At 37.8% G+C, this 21,781-nt stretch overlaps 1 protein-coding gene across 2 annotated transcripts in view; it reads right to left on the bottom strand.

Moving 5' to 3' along the window:
- Positions 1-21,781, bottom strand: part of PDZRN4 (PDZ domain containing ring finger 4) — a 369,168-nt gene that overhangs the window by 52,425 nt on the left and 294,962 nt on the right. For both annotated transcript variants that reach the window (XM_077753547.1, XM_077753548.1), the window contains 2 exons: positions 20,297-20,553; positions 17,187-17,289 (listed from right to left, as the gene is read on the bottom strand). In XM_077753547.1, coding sequence (XP_077609673.1) covers positions 17,187-17,289; positions 20,297-20,553 — 360 coding nt within the window. The remainder of the gene's footprint in view (positions 1-17,186; positions 17,290-20,296; positions 20,554-21,781) is intronic.

Here is a 21,781-nt window from a genome sequence, read left to right as displayed (position 1 = left end):
CTAACTAGAAAAAATATATTTTCCTCAATATTTCATTTGAGAAATGAAACAACTATATCACGAAATGAGAAGAACATCTAAAGAGCTGTAGCTCTAAACTTCCTTAGGGATGTAAATCTTAGATTTGCTAGCCTGGAAGTATATTTAAGATTTAGTTATTGTTTCAACAATTCTACTATGTACTTGGTACTTGGAAGAAAAAGATGCAAAAGACAAGGTCCTCCATACTGAAGACCTCAGGGATTTATGAGGGAGCACAAAGTGGGAACAAGCAGTAATCATACAAAAGGCAAGTGGAGAAGGCTGCAGAGGCTAGAAACTGAGACCGAGTGCTTATTTAAGTGAATAACTGTAATATCTTATGCTTGTCAAATATTTAACCAAGAAACATTTTTGTCTCTTTCTTCTTATTTCTACTTCCAACACATTTAATTCATCAGTTCACAAAGGAATATTGCAGGAGAGGAAGAAGGAACAAGAGAAATACAAAACAGAATTCAACTAATAAAATGGCAGTACAATTAATAAAATTGTTACCTATCCATAATTACTCTAAATGTAACTGGATTAAATTCTCCAATAAAAAGGCACAGATTGGCTGGCTAGGTTAAAAAACAAAAGATCCAATTATATGCTGCCTACAGGAGACTCACTTCAACTTTAAGGACACACATAAGCACAAAGTAAAGGACAGAAAAAGATATTCTATGCAAGTAGAAACAGAAAGAGATCGGGGCACCTGGGTGGCTCAGTCGGTTATGTGTCCAACTAAGGCTCAGGTCATGATCTCATGGTTCGTGGGTTCAAGCCCCGCGTCAGGCTCTGTGCTGACAGCTAGCTCAGAGCCTGGAGCCTGTTTCAAATTCTGTGTCTCCCTCTCTCTCTGACCCTCCCCTGTTTGCGCTGTCTCTCTCTCTCAGAAATAAATAAAACATTTAAAAAATATAAAAATAAACCAAAAAGAGATCAGGGGTATCTATACTTATATCTCATAAAGTCATTAAGTCAAAATCTAACAATATACAAATAAGGTCATTATATAATGATATACTGGTCAATTCATCACCAGGATACAACTACTATAAGTTTAATATCTACTTAGCATCAGAGCACCTAAGCAAATACTAAGCAAATACTTACACATCTAAAGGTTGAAACAGACAATACAATAATAATAGAGGACTTCAATACCCCACATCCAATAATGTACAGATCATTAATAAGAAACCAATAAGGAAATACTGAAAATCAGTAAAGAAATATTGAAATATTGACAACCAAACCAGTAAAGAAACTTTGGACTTGAAATATACTTAAGGCCAAATGGACATAACACACATACACAGAACACTGGATCCAATAGCAACAGAATACACTTTCTTCTCAAGCACACACAGAACATTCTCCAGGATAGATCATATGTTAGCTTAAAAAATAAGTTTACCAAATTTAGAAGACTGACATCATATCAAGTATCTTTTTTGACCACAACTATATGAAACTAGAAATTAATAACAGGAAGAAAGCTGGAAATTCACACATATGTAGAAATTTAAACAACGTACTGCTGAATAACCAGTGGTCAAAGATGAAATCAAAAGGAAAATAAAACATTTACTGAAGAAAAAAAAAAGAAAGTGGAGGTGCCTGGGTGCTTAGTCTGTTAAGCACTAGACTCTTGATTTTGGCTCAGGCTGTGATTTCCCAGTTCAGGAGGTTGCCTCACACCACTGTTCATGAGACTGAGCCCTCCTATCAGCATGGAGCCTGCTTGGGATTTTCTCTCTCCCTCTTTCTGCCCTTTCCCCACTTTCTCTCTCAAAAATAAGTAAATAAACATTAAAAAAAATAAAGAAAGAAAAACTGGTGCAGCCACTCTGGAAAACAGTGTGGAGGTTCCTCAAAAAATTAAAAATAGAATTACCCTATGACCCAGCGATAGCACTACTAGGAATTTATCCAAAGGATACAGGAGTGTTGATTCGCAGGGGCACATGTACCCCAATGTTTATAGCAGCACTCTCAACAATAGCTAAAACATGGAAAGAGTCCAAATGTCCATCAGCTGACGAATGGATACAGAAGATGTGGTATATACGATGGAATATTATTTAGTGATCAAAAAGAATGAAACCTTGCCATTTTCAACAGTATGGACGGAACTGGAGGATATTACGCTAAGTGAGTTAAGTCAGTCAGAGAAAGACAAATATCATATGTTTTCACTCATATGTGGAATTTAAGCAACTTAGCAGAAGACCCTAGGGGAAGGGAGGGAAAAATAAGTTACAAATTAAAAGGGGGCCAAACCATAAGAAACTCTTAAATGCAGAGAAAATTGAGGGTTGGTGGGGATGGAGGTTTGGGGGGTATGAGGAGAATGGGTGATGGGCATTAAGGAGGCACTTGTTGGAATGAGCACTGAGTATTGTATGTAAGTGATGAGTCACAGAAATCTACTCCTGAGGCCAAGACTACACTGTATGTTAGCTAACTTGACAATAAATTATTATATATATATAAAAAAAATGAAAATACAACATGCCAAAACTTAATGGGATGTAGCAAAAGCAGTCCTAAGAAGGAAGTCAGGGTGATAAACACCTACAATAAGAGGAACTTAAATAAACAATCTAATTTTACACCTCAAGGAACTAAAAAAAGAATNTAAATTATTATATATATATAAAAAAAATGAAAATACAACATGCCAAAACTTAATGGGATGTAGCAAAAGCAGTCCTAAGAAGGAAGTCAGGGTGATAAACACCTACAATAAGAGGAACTTAAATAAACAATCCAATTTTACAAGGAACTAAAAAAAGAATAAAAAAAAAAACTAAGCCCAAAGTTAACAAGAAAATAACAAAGATTAGAGCAGAAATAAATAGAGATCATAAAAACAACTGAAATAATAGATGAAAGTAAGAGCTGATTCTTTAAGATAGAGAAAACTGGTAAACCTTTAATTAGACTAAGTAAAAGAGAAAAGACTCCAATAAATAAAATCAGAAATGAAACAGGAAACATTATAATTGAGAGCACAGATATACAAAGGATCAAAAGAGACTGCTATGAACAATTGTACACCAATAAATTGGATAACAGAATACACATGAATAATTTTCTAGAAACATACAACCTGTCATGATTGAATCATGAATATGTAAAAATGTGAACAGACCTTAATGAGTAGGAGAGTGAATCAATTATCAAAAACCTCCCAACAAGGAAATGCCCATGACCAAATGATTCTACTGGTGAATCCTAACAAAGGTTTATTTATTTTTATTCATTTATATTTCTGATTTGAGTATATTTGAGGCACAATATTACATTGGTTTCAGGTGTACAATTTAATGATTTGACAATTTTATACATTATGCTATGGTCACTCTAAGTACCATTTATACCATCACATTGCTATTATGATATTACTGACTATATTTCTTATGCTCTGCTTTTAATTCTTACAACTTGCTCATTCCATACCTGAAGACCTCTTACCTTCTTCCATTTTTCCCACCCCCATTCCCTACCCCTTTGGCAGTCATTAGTTTGTTTTCTGTACTTATAGTTCTGATTCTGCTTTCTGTTTGTTTGTGCATTGTTTTTAGATTCAATTTATGAGTAGAATTATAGGGTATTTTCTTTCTCAGTTTGACTTATTTCATTTAGCATAATACTCCTGAGGTCCATCCACATTGTCTCAAATGGCATGATCTCATCTTTTTTTTTCTATAATATTTCATTGTATAAATATGTGTATATATGTGTGTATGTATACACACACACACACACACACACACACAGGGCACATCTTCCTTATCTATTCCTCTATTGATGGAAACTTAGGTTGCTTTCGTATCTTGAATATTGTAAATAATGCTGCAATAAACATAGGGGTGCATATATCTTTTTGAGTTAGTGTTTTTGATTTCCCTGGGTAAACACGCAATAGTATAATTAGTGGACCACAGGGTAGTTCTGTTTTTGACTTTTTGAGGAACATCAACACTGTTTTCCACAGTGGCTGTACCAATTTACATTACCATCAACAGTGCACAAGGGTTCCTTATTCTCCACATCCTCGCCAATGCTTATTATTTCTTGTCTTCTTGATTTTAGCCAATCCTCATGCTCTAACAGGTGTGAGGTGATATCTCGCCTGGTGAAATCTCAGGGATTTTCATTTCCCTGATGATTAGTGATGTTGAGCATCTTTTGATGTGTCTGTTGGCCATGTGTAGGTCTTTGGAAAAATGTCTATCTAGGTCTTTTGACCAGTTTTTAATCAGATTATTTTTGATGTTGAGTTGTATAAGTTCTTTATGTATTTTGGACATTAACCCTTTATTAGATATATCTTTTGCAAAATTTTCTCCCATTCAGTACAACCTATCAAACATTTAAGGAAGTAACACCAATTCTTCTCAAATTCTTCAAAAAAACCTGAAAAGAACACTTCTAAACTCATTTTATAAGGTCAGCATTACCCTGATACCAAAGCTATATAAAGATGCTACAAAATAAGAAAACTGCAGGCCAATATCTTTGATTAATATGGGTATAAAAATTCTCAATAAAGCACTAGGACTGAATTCACAGCATAGTAAAGGATCACATATCATAACCAAGGGAGATTTTTCCCTGTGATGCAAGTATAGTTCAACATACACAAATAAATATATATGAGAGACCACTTTAATAGAAGAGAAACAAAAAATTATATCAATGGATGCAGAAAAAGCATTAGACAAAGTTTAATATCCTTTCATGATTAAAAATGCTCAATAAATTGAGTATAGAAGGAATGCACCTTAACATCATACAGGCCAAATAAGATCGGCCCACAGCTAACATCCTCAACGCTGGAAGACTGAAAGCTTTTCCTCTAAGATGCAGATCAGGACAAGATGCTCTCTCTCAACACTCCACTCAACAGTACTAGGAAATCCTCACCCAAAGTAAGAAACAAAAGGCATCCCAGTCAGAAAAGAAGAACTAAACTTGTCTGTTTGCAGAGGACATGATCTTTTATACTGAAAATTCTAAAGACCCCACAAAAAAATGTTAGACTTGATAAACCAATTTGGTAAAAGTGTAGGATACAATCAACGTATAGTAAGCTGTTGCATTTCTACATACAACAAAATAGCTTAAAAATGAAATAAAACAATTCCATCCACAATAGCATTAAAAATAGTTACTAATAAATTTAACCAAGTAGGTGAGCTGAAAATTATAAAGTGCATTGAAAAATGATGATGAAATGAACTAAAAAAGACACAAAGAAATGGAAAGATACTGGTGTTCATGGATCAGAAGAATATTGTTACAATGTCCATACTGTCCAATACACACACACACACACACACACACACACACACGTACATACATAGACACATATATTACAAAAAGGACACAAACCAATGGAACAGAAAGCTTAAAAATAAACCCAAGCATGTATCATCAAGTGTTATTTGACAAGACACCCAAGAATAATAAATAGGAAAAGGAAAAGTCTCTTTAATAATTGGTGCTGGAAAGGCATGCTTGGGTGGCTCAGTTAGCTAAGTGTCCAACTCTTAGTTTCAGCTTAGGTCATGATCTCATGGTTCATGAGTTTGAGCCTCATGTCTGGCTCTGCACTGACAGTACAGAGTCTGCTTGGAATTCTCTCTCTTCCTCTCTCTCTGTCCTTCCCCAATTAGTGCTTTCTCTCTCTCTCTCTAAATAAATAAACTTTTAAAAAGTGGTGCTCTAAAAATTGGATAGTCACATGCAAAAGAATGAAACTGATACCTCTTTTACACCTCTCACAAAAATTAACTTGAAAAAAAGACTTAAATGTCAGACCTGAAACTATAAAACTCCTGGAAGAAAACATGGGGAAAAAATTCCTTGACATTGGTCTTGGGAATGATTTTTTGGATATCATAACACAAGCACAAGCAACAAAAGCAAAAATAATTACGTGGGAATACATCAAACTTATAAAGCTTCTGTACAGCAAAAAAGAAAAAAATCAACAGAATGAAGACGCAACCTACATAATGGGAGGAAATATTTGCAAACGGTGTATTATATAAGGGGTTAGTTTTTAAAATACATAAAGAACTTATACAACTGAAAAAAACCCCAAATAGTCCAATTTTTGGGCAGAAGACCTGAACAGGCATTTTTCCAAAGGAGAGATACAAATGATGAACAGGTATACAAAGAGATGCTCAACCTCACTAACCATCAGGGAAACAGAAATTAGAACCACAATGAGATATTACCTCAAACCTATTAGGATGACTGGTATCAAGAAGGCAAAAGGTAACAAGTATATTAGTGGGGCAGTGGAGGAAAGGAAGCCTTAGTACACTGTTGATGGGAATATAAACTGGTATAGCCAGTATGAAAAACAGTATGGAGTTTCCTCAAAAAATTTAAAGAAAGAACTATATATTCCCACTCTGAGTATATATATCCAAAGGAAATGAATACAAGATTTTCAAGAGAGATCAGCACCCCTGTATTCACAGCAGTATTATTCACAATAGCCATGACACAGAAACAACCTAAGCATGCAGTGATGGATGAATGAATAAAGAAAAAGTGGTATATACACACAATGGAATATTATTCCGCCATAAGCACGAAGGAAATCCTTCCATTTGCAGCAACATGGGTGGACCGTGAGAGCATTATGCTAAGTGAAATAAACCAGATGAAGAAAGACAAATACTGTGTTCTCATTCATAGGTGCAATCTGAAAAAGTTGAACTCAAAAACAGAGTAGAACCAAGCATGATTGCCAGGGACTAGAGTAGGAAAAATGGGTGGGTGTTGGTCAAAAAGTAAAAATTTCCAGCTAGAAATTGAATAAGTTCTGAGAATTTCATATAGAGCATGATGACTTTAGTTAACAACACTGTATGATATGCTTGAAAGTTGCTAAGGGAATAGATCGTAAATGTTCTCACCATATGCACAGAAAGAGTAATTATATGAGAGGTAGAGGTGTTAACTAATCTTACTGTGCTAATAATTTCACAATATATACATATATTAAATCATCACCTCATATATCTTAAACTTACACGCTGTTGTACATCAACTATATCTCAATAAATCTGGAAAATATAAAATGCAGATGAAGGTTCATGCATAAGGCAGTTCACTGTAGCTTCTTATAGCTAAGAGACCCTGAAAAAATGTAAATATGCCACAAAAGATCAAATTTTAGTTATAGGAAAAACTATGTACATTGAGAAGAGAAACGCACAAAATCTTAACTGTGGTTATTGCAAATGGTACAACTGCAGATAATGGTACTTAAAATTTTTATTTTGGACTTCAAATATATATATATATATATATTGGATTTACTACAATCTTTGTATCACCACAAACCATCCATATTGATCATGCAACATTCCCTTATTTATATTAAATTTGATTATTTAATTCATAGTGAATACCAGCAGACTCACTATAGAATCATGAACCAGAACTAGAGTACTGCCAGTAGCTTCAGTCAAAAGGAGAAAAGGGAGAACTGTGATGTCAATGTAAAACACATAATCTTTAAAGGTTGTAGGATTATTTTCAAAGACAATAATTTGGTGGAAAAAAAATCCAAACTGGGATTATTTTCTATATTTTTCAAATTAAAAAAAAACCCCACTGTATTTAAATAAAATACCTTATAGTGCCTACAGACTGCATCTGCCATTTCTCTTGGACAAATATTTATGCGTGAACTTGTTCTAAACACTAAAGCAAAGTGAGATAATATGGAGAAGTGTGCTACTTTCTACCCATTTGTAAAGTATGGTGCTAGAGGGGCATCTGGGTGGCTCAGTTGGTTTAGTGTCTGACTTGGACTCAGGTCACAATCTCAATTGAGTCCTGCATTGGGCTCTCTGCTTGGATCCTCTGTCCCCCCTACTCTCTCTGCTCCTCTCTTCTTCCCCTCTTAAAAATAAATAAACTTAAAAAAAATAACAAAAATTTTTTAAAAATTTTTTGGGGTGCCTGGTGACTTAGTAGTCTAAGTGTCCAGCTCTTGGTTTCAGCTCAGGTTGTGATCTCATGGTTTGTGAGTTTGAGCCCTGCATCAGGCTCTGTGCTGACAATATGGAGCCTGCTTGCAATTTTCTCTTTCCCTCTCTCTCTCTCTCTGCTCTTCCTCTACTCATGTTCTCCTTCTCCCTCTCTCTCTCTATTAAAATAAATAAACTTTTAAAAAAGTACAGTACTAGGCATGGCAAATGTGTAGTCGTATGAATATGTATTCTTTTCATAAAATCCTGTAAAATGGGAGTTGATATGTTTGAATTGTTAAAATACTTGTAAAATTTTAAGGATTTGATGAGGCATTTCTCTCATTTTGCTCAAGTGAGTTACATGGGAAACCCAGATAAGACAAATCATTCCAACACTGGAATCCCCATAGAGCTTACGTGTGAGGATGCTATGATTCAGGAGGTAAGTGGTCCCTCTAAGAGACGGAGCTAGAAATGGGACTAGACTCCTTATTGGACTTCTTCAACTAGATTATACTTCCCCTGGAAGGAAGACTGGGATCCTTATATGGAGTTTGCTTTAGAGGGAAAAGACAGCTCTTCCTTTCTTTGCCTCCCTGAAAACCCTTCTCTGAAGGCAGAATAGGAGACATTGAGGAATGCGATTTGGTATGCAAGTATTCACCTTAAACACAACCTCTGACACCTTTCAGTGATGCAAGGCAATCATCTTGAATGTGTGTCATGAGTATCTTTGAATGAAAATTGGATGTCAGGATTTTGATAAAATTCACATATGTAGTGTAAGGAGTCTTCATTTGTATCTGGATTCCTAGTAAAATAAACGTGCCTTTGGTTACACTGTTAAATAACCAACTTTGAAGGTTAAATCTGTTCTTCATTGTTTTCTTAGGAAATAAAGTTACTGTTGTCATAATCAGATGGGTATCATATTTATTTTATGAAATTACATGATCAAATTAACCGTAATACTCATCTCATTTCTTGCAGTAAGAAATCTGAAAGAATCATAATAACTTTGATGGCTCTTTCCAACTTTATGACATTTCTTCCTAGTCACTCCTTAAGGAAGGAGTTTCTTTTTAAACAGAGGGTCACAACTTAGGAAAATCATTCAATTTCATAAACATGAGTTTTCAAATTAAGAAATTCTGATTTACCTCTGCTTGGAATATTAAGATTGTGTAAAATATGATTACAAAGTCTCAGCCTTGACTAAGGTTCAAGTATAGAAGCTAGGTCAACTATATAATGTAGTATGCTGCTAGGACATTTTTGAAAGTGAAAGAAAGTGCTATTCATAATTAAAGTGGTACCTTAGCCATACAGGGGGACAATTTAGGGCACACCAGGACATATGGTTATCCTAACAGGGGCTGAATTGCAGTCATTCTTTACCTACGTGGATTAGATATGTTTACTAGGCCTCTCCAGCTTCTAAGTTAAGTTAAAACAGGCACATTGTTAGAATGGCAAAAACGGTAATGACCAAAAAAATCCAAATTTTCTTCTTTTACAATCAGGCACAAGTGTATGCTTAAATTTCTTTAATTACTAGACTGTTGATTGAATTATTACGAGGAATAAAAAAGACTCACACTTTATTTCAAATTTATATTCTCTATCAGCTCTCTTCTCCCCCACTCCCTCATTTAACCCTTTGTGTGTTCAGGACACTTAAAAAATAAGAACAGTAGTAGCAATGGTCAATAATTTATTCACTCCTCAGGCAAATGCTGCTGAATGCCCACTGTGTGCTAGGCACGTGCGATGTAGGCTCTCCTGGTGATAAAAAGATAGCTAAGAAGTGGTCACTTCTTTAAAAAAATATTTAGAAGGAAAAAGATAAGTACATAGACAACTGTAACCCAAGGCATAATGTAAAAAAATATTTATAGGATATAAACAACTATAACCCAAGGCATAATGCAAAAAATATTTATAGGATGTGATATGGGAGTTCAGTGGTGGGGAAGTGTGAGGAAGGCATTTTAGGGGCAGAAATTCTCCCAAGTAAAGTTGCAGAAAAAGGAAGGCACACAGTGAGTACTGCTATGCCACAGAGTTTGATCTCAAGATGCTGAAGAAGTAGGGTTGTGACAGAACACAAAGGACCTTCAATGCCAGGCAGAGAACTTTAGAGTTAATCTGAACAACAGTCATTCAAGATGATGAATGGGGAACTGATCCAGTGGGAATGACATTTGAGAAGGGCTGGTCTATAGATGGACTATAGAGGGGAGGGACTGGCCCCAGCAGACCAAGAAAGAGCCTAGAGATACAGTAATGCCCTACACAAGGGAGCAAGCACTGGTAATATGAAGGAGAAACATGTCCCCTTCCAGAGAGTCTGAAAATACAAGCCCCACCACATAGCAACTTGAGGGTTGGCCTCCATGATGAAGATTTTAATCTAATCGAGAAAATGGTGGTGTCATGAATAGATACTTCAATGAACCATTTCTGACAGAATACCATCTTATCTTAAATGTTGAAGTAATAAAAATATTTTCACACTTCATCTAGATCAGTTTTCAATTCAATACATTTCCCACAAGAATGAAACTTATTAAGGTGATTTTTTTAAATGGATGATTTTATTGCCCCGGTGGTAAGTGGTATGAAATTATTTTAGATATTTCATTAGTAATTCTAAAATGTGACTAACAAGTGGAATAAAAGGGACTGCTGAAATAGAAAGCATCCAGTGAATCAAAATAATTCTGTAAATTCTACACTTTCACACTCTATGCTATTTTCTCTTTTCCCTGATATCCAGCATACATATAGATAATAAAGCATCTCTTTATAAGTTACGTTTCATACTCAAGCATATTCCTTCCATCATTGCTTTTCAAATTCCTTGACATATTTCCCCGAAACTCTCAGAGGCAGAATTGGCTACTTGTGGAGGCTCTCAGTTCTCTGTCCATTGTTGTTTCACAAATTTGCTGGATGATCCTTTGGTAAGGATGTTATAAAGAAAGTACAGGGGTGAATTAGAGGATATATCAAATTCATATCAAGTATGTGATTCTTATAAGATGATCATCAGCAAGGATGAATTTTCAGAGACCATTAAAATTCTATTTCATCTCTCCTCTTTTCTCACATTATGGCTCTTTTCTTACAAGTGTTTAACTGAAATGAAAATGACACTGGGATTAGAACTGCTGACATAAAGAGGGGCACCTGGGTGACTCTGTCGGTTAGGCATCCGACTCTTGATTTCGGCTCTCGTCACGATCTCATGGAATGTGAGTCTGAGCCCCCACATCAGACTCTTCACTGACAATGTGGAGCCTGTGTGGGATATTCTCTCCCTGCCTTTCCTCCCCACTTGCACTCTCTCTCTCTCTGTCAATAAATAAATAAACATTAAAATGTATTTTTTAAAAAAGAACCCCTGATGTAAAGAACAAATACCTCTATTCACAACAGACAAGAAATGGAAACAACTTAAGTGTCTGCAGTGGATGAAGATGTGAAGCAGATTTCGTTTATGTCTGTGAGTATGTGTGTGTATGTGTAGTGGAATATTATTCAGCCATGAGAAAGAAGGAAACCCTGCCGTTTCCTACAACATAGATGGACCTTGAGAGCATTATGCTAAAAGAAACAAGTCAGAGAAAGAAATTTGCATTGTATCATTATATGTGGAATCTAAAAAAACTAAAAAACAAGTCAAATTTATAGGCAGAGTCAAAAATGATTACCAGGGACTGGAGGTTGCAGCAAATAGGGAGATGTAGCAGAAGGGTACAAATCTTATTAAAAAGGAACAAATACTGGGGTGCCTGGGTGGCTCAGTCGGTTAAGCATCTGACTTTTGATTTCAGTTCAGGTCATGATCTTGCAGTTTGTGATATCGAGCCCCACATCTGTCAGGATGAAGCCTGCTTGGGATTGTCTCTTTCCCTCTCCCTCTGCCCCTCCCTCACTTGTGTTCTCTCTCTCTCTCAAAATAAATAAATAAAACAATGAAACAAGGAGAAGATATCTGTTGTCTGCACAGTAGTCCCAGGATCCTTTCCAATTCCCTTGTTCAAAACGGCACAGAGGGGCGCCTGGGTGTCTCAGTAGGTAGTGTCTGACTTCGGCTCAGGTCATAATCTCGTGGTTTAGTTCGTGAGGTCGAGCTGAGCTGTGTTGGGTTCTGTGCTGACAGTTCAAAGCCTGGAGCCTGTTTGGGATTCTGCCCCCCTCTCTCTCAGACCCTCCCCCACTCATGCTCTGTCTCTGTCTCCCTCAAAAATAAATAAACACTAAAAATTTTTTTTAAACTTTTAAAAAGTGTACAAAGAGACTGCACTGCTCAGAATTTGGTCCATGTGGACAACAGTGGGCATCTTCCCTTCCTTCATAAATAGGAGCACCTGTTATGAATAGAGTAATGTGCTGTAGTGATAAACAGACACCTAAGGCCTAGGTCCTCACAGCCTGGAAAGGAGCCACAAACTCTGCACACTCACACTAGATTTTTCTCTAAGTTTGTTGCACAAGTCACGAAGCTGCTCAAAAAGATATCACTGAAATCTTGTGAATGCCCATCTTCTTGTTATTTTTGTTTGAATGAACATCTTGATTCATAATTCTTTTTCTTTAACTATGTAAGAGAGAGATTATCTACTTAAATTGTCAAGAGTATTCTGCAAATATTCACAGGGATCCACCTCTGCCAAATAAATTTTGCAAAATGATACTTCTGAACAGAGCACAAGGGTTTACTTATGCTTTGCGGAAGAATTGCCAAGAGGACACTAATTAATATTCTAAATACTCTTTCCTATTTATAGATGCTGGCCCAAAATGGGTTTTCAGTTGACATGTACAGAGAACTCGGACATATACTTGTCCTTTTCTCCTGTCCTCCTTAATACCTCTTCAAGCCAACTTCTAAATTCCTTCTCATTCTGATGACCATGTATCCATAAGGGAAACTCGATGTGCACTTAGTTCAGGCTGTTGAGTGTTCAGCCTCATCTTAGAGGGAGGAGTAGAAATGATTTTGAGTAGCATTTCTAGGTGATGGAAACTGCTAGACTTAGTGTCGCTTAAATAGTTTGCTTGTCTTGGCTGACCTAACGCTTTATACTACCAAAATGTTGTGCGTTCGTGTTAGTCCAGTATCACTTCTCTAACTCTTCTCTTTCAGCACTGACTTTTGAGAGTTAATGCCGGATGCTGTAGAAAATTCAGCATTTCCCTTGCACTCTGGCAGTGGGAAACATATCTTTATTAGGGGTTGCATGAAAGGGCTTTATATTTCTTGAAGCCTTTCCCTTTAAATTATTTCTGGTAGAGGTTGGATTTGAGATCTGCCTCTGACTTGCTAAGGGCTATTTATGATTTATTTCAACCTTTAGCTGGCTCTGGGAAAAAGAAATGCACAAAGTTGAAAATAAAGAAGGGAAGACGCTTAAATCTCAGCGGTATTTCAGTGGCATGGAGCACCATGACTCTTAGGATGGGTGCGTTATTTAATTTCTGATGTTTTTTATTCTTTCTCTCAAAAATAAAATTAAAATCCTTTATCATTTTTAATTAGAGAAGAAGTGCCATCATTTTTGAAAGAACAAATTTAAGGCTGTGGGTCTTTTAATGCAGGCTGGTCCTCTGAGACTTTTCTGAAACTCCGTGAGGAAATTTTAAAGCCAGTCAAATAAGTTTCTTAGGCAAAGTGGTGATAGGCCATGGTGAGAAATGGGTGTCGTTAAAATTTCATAGAGGTCCCTAACACACCAGAGTCACCACAACATTGACACACTGATTATAATATTTCCAAAGAAGCATTTGCTGCCTATCATGGCTCTGAAGGGAGCTATTTCAGTCTATCAGTGCAATAATCTGCATGTTAAAAAGTCCCTAAATATGTATTTACAAGATAGTCAGATCTGTTTTGGTCTATTGGGTCAATAATCCATGCACTAAAAGCCCCTAAATATGTGTGCACAAGATAGACAGATCGGCTTTGGTTCACTGAGTCAATAGCAAGTAGGCCTTTAAAAAAGGGCCTATATAACTTGCATAGCTGGCATTTTAGCGAATTCAGAAAAGCAGTTCTGTACACTTCCTGACTTTTAGAGAGTGGATTTATTATGCTAGTTTCAGCAGATGCCAAAAGCTGTGTTTCATTCAGGCCCATGATAGTTTGCTTTTAAAAAGTCAGAAGAAAAACCACCATAGCACAAACTAGATCACAGCTCGGAGGCGAATGATGGAAATGCAGGCATGTGGGCAAAGCCCTGCGTGCAGGTGTGGATGCTGGCCTTCCGGACCATGCCTCGGCCCTTTCTGGATCACCATCCAGATGCATCCACCTCTTGGCTCGCCAGCCTGTGCTTTCCCGCTGTCCAACTTATTCCAGCAGCCAGGGGGATCTGGCTGTGCTTCAGCTCTTCGCCGGCAGCTCCCCATCCTCATAATCAAAGAGAAAGTTCCTCGAGATAAGCCTTGCCTCATTCTGACTTCACCTCCTGACACTCTGGGTCTTGTCCATGCTGTGAGCACACACTGGCTTCTGCTGTTCCTTAAACACGCAGGCATGCTTCTGCTCCAGGTCCCTTGTACTTGGCCTTCCCCTCATGTGGAGTGCTCCCCTGTCATCTAGCTACATGGTTAGCTCTCTTACTTTCTTTAATTTCCTATGAGAGAGGCTCTCCCTGACCCCCCTGTGTAAGACGGCAACACCCTTTCCCAACACCAAGTATTTCCTTTCTCCATTATCCACGCTGTTGTTCTCCATGAGCACTTATCACCATCTAACATATAATGTCTTTACTTATTTGTCCACCTTTCTCCCCTGGAGGTTAAGCTACCCTAGGGCAGGGCCTTCATCAATCCCATACTTAGGTAAGAGCCTGCCATATTTTAAGTGCTCATTAAATACTGATGATAGAAATGAATGAAAGCAGAGGGACAAAGAATCTTCCTATGCCTGCGGATGTGTGTTCATGTTTAGGTTGAGGAGAAATGAGTATCTTTTTCTGAGATGAAGTCCGTTCTTTGGCTATTAGACTTGTTTCCGGTAATCTCTAGTTGGGACAAAAGTGCTGGATGAAGGTGCTCATCCACCGCAGTCTCAGAGCTCCTGGGCTATGACAGAGCTCCTGGAGGAACTGGGGTCATCTTCACTGCTCACAGAAGCAGCTGACCAGTCTGCCGCTAAGTACAATAGTACATAAGATGGGACTGTCATTTCTAAATCGAGATTCCCCACTTAATGTGGCATCCACAACCAGTTTTGGTGATAGCAGTGGACTAGATTTTACAGTCTAATCTTACATGGTCATGAGGGCTGGGGTGTGCCACTCTGACACAAAACTGTAACAGACTGAACAGTACTAGGTAGAACCATTATTCTCTCCTAAATCTGGTAGATTATTCGTGGGATATTCCCCTATGCCTCCACCTCTATCTTTAACCATGTAGACTGCTTTCCGATGCTTCCTTTCTCATGAGTGAAGCCTGTCACAGTAACTTCTTCCTTATTTAAATTTCACAGGAACATTCTTTATTTCCAATCATTCAGAAAGATGCCTTAGGCAAGAGAATCACAGCTGACTGCAAATTAATGACTATGATGCTGTGATTAGTTGAGATTACAGGCTATAGAGGACCTGTCTGAGCATTTACTACTGTCATCACACTAATGCTGGCATCTATTTGACACTTAAATTGTTCAAAAAAGAGGATGTGGTTTGGCTACAGTAAGCCCTTCACAAAGGTAAGAAAATTTGTCTGTATTGTAATATTCAATGATATGGTAATCAATTAAAGTAATTTTTACTGTTAACCTGCTTAGCCTAAGCAAGTCTCTCTTCCATGCTCTCCCTCTGAACACAGACTTATTTTGCTAAAGCTTGAAGGCACAAACAAAATAAAAGCTGATGCGATCTAGGTAATTCCAGTCCCCAAGCCCAAAGTGTTCATTAACAGAATGAAAAACATCATTTAATCTGGAATTATTTGGATAAGAGACTCAATTTTGTAATTTATTTCTCATGAGAAGACAAAACTTAAAAGATGTTTCAGGGCATACCTGTCCTTGAGTGGATTTATAAAGTAAAACTTTTCAATCAACTTAATGGAGAGGGGATAAAAAATTAGCAGGAACAACGCCACAATCTATTACTCAGGTGCTAGATATCATTGCGCATCCTTCCAGATTCCGGCTGAAAAGAAATAATGGTTTCTGTAATCCTTAGCAATGACTTTGGGTGGGGGAGGGAGATTTCAAATAAATGTCTATTTGCTTTAGGTGAGCTTCACTGAATCGGCCTTATTTGACTTCAGATCCTCCTAAGGGAAGAGATTTCAGGATTTCCTGGTTGTAAAATGGAAAAGAACACTTTGCTGAACTTGTATGACATCATCTAAAGCATTAAAAGGGCAGATAATCATGGGTTCTCTGCCTGTTTACCAAAGCTTCTTTACCTCCTCAATCTACTTTATTTCCAAATGTCAGAGTGGTTTGAAACCTTTCAAAGATTTATAGCCTACAGCAGCAGAGGAAATATTAGGATAAATCCTTTAACTTTTGTGAAAGCTTTTAAATAATTAATCAATGGGCTTTTGCAACTGTTATATATCATAGTACAGATACTCTAACATATACTGTATGAAGGCTAAACCACAAAGGGCATTAGGCCATCTCTCTTTCTAGAAAGTCAGTGAAACTACATTTTAGAGCATACGCTTGAGTCACAAATAAAGAGAATATTGAATAAGTGAAGGAAAATATAGCTAATATAATACAATCTAATTTATCAGTTAAAATCAAAATACTATATACAATGAATAAAACAATAAGCACAACCTTGGTTTTAAATATAATTTCTTTTCAAAGTCTACTTGGAAATTAACTTACATTATAGAAAGAAGGAAAAATGTAGCTGATACAATATTCATAAAAAGCAACAGAAATGTGAGCAATTTATTTTCAAGCTTATATGATAAACATGTTTTCCAATATATTTAAAATACTAGAACCAAACAGCTAAAACAAATAATACTTTAAAGAACTCACCCTACATATGTAATAGAGAAAATACCTCTTGTAGTAATAAATTAATTTTGTCTTTGTTAGGCAAACCCCTCCACCATAACTTCATGAAGAAGTGTGAAGTGGTGTGAAAATGATCTTACCTCGTATTCAAAGTCCTCTGCTCTGTCTGCATCCGCAGGCAAGCTGGAAAGATACTCATTGTCCTCATAAAATTCATGCTCCATCGGATGAAGAGAGTGGCAGCTATGGGGAATGTAGCAATCAAAAAGGTTGGTTTAAAGATTAAAACTAATTTTAAATTTTTACTTGAGTCTTCTTTGCTTTGGAGTAAGACCTGTAGTGATTCAGTCTAGAAGTGAACTAAAAACTCAGAGAGAGCAATTGTTTTCTTCCTCCCCTACAACAGGTCCATCAGTGTGATTTTCTCAGAGAATACCAAGAGTAAGGGCCTATGATACTATCTGGCCTGCCTTCATTCCACCAAACAGGACTTGCTCCATATATGGGTGCGTGGCCTTTGAGATTGCAGTCTACCCAAAGAGGTGGATTTTGTAATAAAGTACTACCAATTTCATAATACACAGCCCCAAACTTGTTTCTGAATCTGTTTTCAAAAGCACCTATTTTTCAGATTGTGAAACACACTCACATTACCCTCGTTCCTTAAGAACCTCATAAGCCACATTTCCCCCTCTCTGACAGAGGGCCCGTGCACAAATATTAATCAGCATTCACGGTAATACCTCACTGGAAATTCCTAGAAGTCATAGGATTTCATAATCCTTTAAAAAAAATTCATGGGGATGGAGAGAATATTAAAGGAAATGATGCGGACCCAGGGCATTGTATATGACTTTTATATATCTGATTTTGGGAAAAAAACACTTAAATAATTATAGAAGTGCTTTAAAATTACTATATGGCATGATATGGATCCTATATATTAGACCATACGAAGGCTAAGCACAGTTTAAGAGCAAAGGGCATGAATGAGGGCATCTCTATTTTTAAAAAGCCAGTGAACAAGCCCCAGTGCGATTAACCATGCTGGTGGCAGGTGAGACTTCTAAGTCCTGCCGGTGTAGACATTACTGAAAAACTGGACTTAGTGGTATAAACTAGTTTCCTTATCTCCAGCTGAAAGGTGAGAGAGATGTACCCTGGCGTCCTCACGCAGGCAACATAAATATCCCACCAGCCCTTTCTCACTGTTACCCATGGCTGTCGCCCCCATTGAAGGTTAATCAAGGTGAACCTCAAATAGCAAACTCAGTATAAGCAGCATCTTGCTTACTAGTTCCAATAGGTAAACCCTCCTTCTTAAATTTGGACTGGCTCTGAAAACCCTTTTGGGCTGGTAAACTGTTAAGCTTGCTGCTTTGGGCATCTGATGCATTTCCTTCGTCTTTCAGTTGGTAAGAAGGGAGCCCTACCAGGAGGGACACCTTATTATTCAATAAGCATTTATTGCCAATCAGATGCTAGGCCCAACGCCAAGGGCTGAGAATCTGTTGGTGTACAAAATCCAGTTCTGGCCCTATGAATTGGGGAGAGCAGTAAGCGGGACTGCTCATATGAGGTGATACCTAAGAGGAGATATGGAGGCTGTGAGAGCAGACGTGAGGATGTCCTTCTGCAGCCCTAGGACGTTTTCTAGAAGACGCTGCCTCTAAGCTAAGATCTGTATGACTTATGAAGAGCGACATAGGATACTGGTTAACAGGGTGGCTGCTGAGGTCAGACCTCTTAGGCCTAGGAGCCTGGCACTATCACTTCCTTGCTATGTGACTTTGGCCAAATTACTTAACATCTACCCTCATCCATGATGACAATAATACAAAAGATCAAATAATACAAAATCAAAAGATCATTGTGAGGACTAAATTAATCAATGAATGGAAACGAATAGTACCTAACACGTGTCAAATTAGCTAATATAAGTGAGCTATTATTTGTTCATTGAAGTATTTATTGGAAGGCTATTCTGTATCAGGCTGTATTAATAAATATATATTTGTTTGCTTGTGTGTTCTTCATACCCTCTAGAATGCAAGCTCCAGGAGGTTAGTGACTTTATTTTTGTTCCTGGTTTTATGCCTAGCACCTAGTTCCAGTGCCTGATGAAGGGGGCTATTTAATAAGTAGTGGACACAGGAATGGAGTCATAAGCAAGATAAACAGAGCTCCTATCCTCCTTGAAGTTTCAAGGAGTGGTTTCCAAAACATGGCTGTATATTAAAAATACCTAGGGAGACTTCTGAAAAATGTTGGCACTTGGGCCTCACGCTAAAAATTCCTTTTTAATTGGCCTGAGGTGGGATTCAGCCATTGGACTGATACTGTCTTTCAAAATCCCCAGGTGATTCTAATGCACACCTGTGAGCCAGTGGTACTGAACCTAACAAAAGCCACTACAGGGCAGGGAAGTGGCATAATCATATCCGTGTTTTTACAATGTGCAGAATGGATTGTGGTAGGCAATGAAAATGCAGTCCAAGGAGACTACTGTTCTCATAAATCAAACTCTCCCTAATGTTTGAATATTTGCTTAAAAGCTCACAGAACAAAATGTATGGGGCAAAACATACTTTCTCATAAAACAAAACTGTACAAGTAAGCTTATTTGAATAAAATATCTAACTGCCTTGAGATTTGGTAAAAATTGGGAGGAACTATTCGTTTAATAGACCCTTATTCCACGGCGCTCTGTACTTACTGACAGCCAGGATCTTTTGTTTACATCTCAATATACTGGGTAACTGCTTTCTTTGGAGAATTGCATTTTAATTAAATTAATTTCCTGGCTTTTCCTTTAAAGAAGAGAAAAGCAAAAGAGTGAAAGAGAGGCGACTCACAGAGGAGAATATAGTGCCAACATGCCAATTCTGTGTCAGTCTTAATAAGGTTTTTGGCAGCTTTGGTGAGAGAAGCTATTTCCCTGACCAGTGCTCATGAGTGGCATGACGCTTTTGATGGCTGGAAATAGGAAGATGAACTAATCAGAGCCAGAATTTTCCATTGCTCCTCAGGAAGCAGGATTCCCAAAGTGAAGCAACTGTGTGGGTCAGGGAAAGTAGCTAACAGCTGAGAACTAATTGGATACATCCACGGCAGAGATATTTTCCAAAGAGAACTGAGAGCCTGTCTCTGTAACTGTCAACTTGCTAGTGTGACTGATTCTCTCCAACACCTACTTGAAATGGCTAAATGACAACAAACAGGGCTGTAGGAAAAATGACAGAAAAGATACCTGTCTGAGAGCAGAAATGGACAGATGTCTGGCACTGGAGGAGTAGGTGGCCTAAGTTTGGCCAGGGCCATGATGTGTTCAAAGGTGATGTCTGTCTGAGTGCTGGCGTCCATGAGCTGCACTTCCGGGACCGATACATAAGCTGGCTTACTGAGAGGTGTCCGTCTTAGCACCTGGACCACAATGGGCTCCTTGGCATTTCGGAAAGCTTCCACTGCCTCTTCATGGGTGGCCTTTGAGAGATCCTTCCCATTGACCTGTGAAGATAAGAGGACATTGCTCATCTCAGAGAAAAGAACAGAGAGGTTGACATTGTAGATTAACAAAAGGTGGGGAGGGTGAGTTTAAGCCAGCTCTGATATGAATTTTGTCATGCAATATTTAATCAGACACTGATGTTGATTGAACCCTTCGCCAATATGCAGAGATGAAGATTAGGAAAACAACTGCTTCTTGTTTCGTTAGGAAGTACACTGTCAGGATCCTCAGTAAAGACTTAAATTTTTTTAATATAGTTTTTTAACACTTATTTATTTTTGAGAGACAGAGAGAGACAGAGCATGAGCAGGGAAGGGGCAGAGAGAGATGGAGACACAGAATTTGAAGCAGACTCCAGGCTTTGAGCTGTCAGCACAGAGCCTGATGGGAGGCTCGAACTCGGGAATGGTGAGATCATGACCTGAGACAAAGTCAGACACTTAACTGAATGAGCCACTCAGGCGTCCCTAGACTTAAAATCAGTCTCAGAAAATGTTCACCCAAATCTTCAGATAGGTAGAAATCTTAAGTATATCTTTTTAAAAAAAATGATCAGTCTCTTGGTGGGATTTTCAATATTTAATCAAAGTCTTACTGGCCTGAAATCCAACTTTTTGGGTGTTGCCAAATTTCTTTCATATTCTTCATTTCCGAATCCAAGACCATATCATTGTCATGTACATTTTATCTTAAATCCCCGATATTCAGTGTGGTCTGTAGACCGGCAGCTAAGCATCGCATAAGAAATTATTGGAAATGCAGCATCCCTGGCCCTATTCCAGACCCAGTGAATCAGAATTGGCATATTAACCAGATCCCAGCTGATTCAGATGCACTTGAAGGGAACATTGCACTAAAACATCTCTGAGTATGCTATGTGCCTTCAGATCCTCACCTGTGTTTATGTATACCCATTTATGACTCTCCAGGGTAGCCCTGGACAGAACAGGGAAAGAGGGAACATTTGCCTTTGCCCTCCATCACTGCATCTCAGCAGGGCCAACCACTGGCATGTGGGAGAGAAAAATCATTGTTTTTGTGAGACTCTCCCATGCCTCATCATCAAGAGCTATTGTCAGTCTCCAGCCTTTGTGGCACTCCAAACAGCCGCACACTTTTCTAAACCGCCTCTCGAGCGGCAGTACACATTGCTCTCAAATAGCTGTTAATTTATTTCCCTAAAATGGGTCCTGATAACAGAGTCCCTTAGTGGAAGTTGTGTTTTAA

This window comes from Crocuta crocuta, unplaced genomic scaffold, assembly GCF_008692635.1.
Source record: "Crocuta crocuta isolate KB4526 unplaced genomic scaffold, BGI_CrCroc_1.0 scaffold30, whole genome shotgun sequence".
NCBI lineage: Eukaryota > Metazoa > Chordata > Mammalia > Carnivora > Hyaenidae > Crocuta > Crocuta crocuta.
The sequence above is the reverse complement of the archived record's forward strand: the minus strand, read 5'-3'. Positions and strand labels throughout refer to the sequence as shown.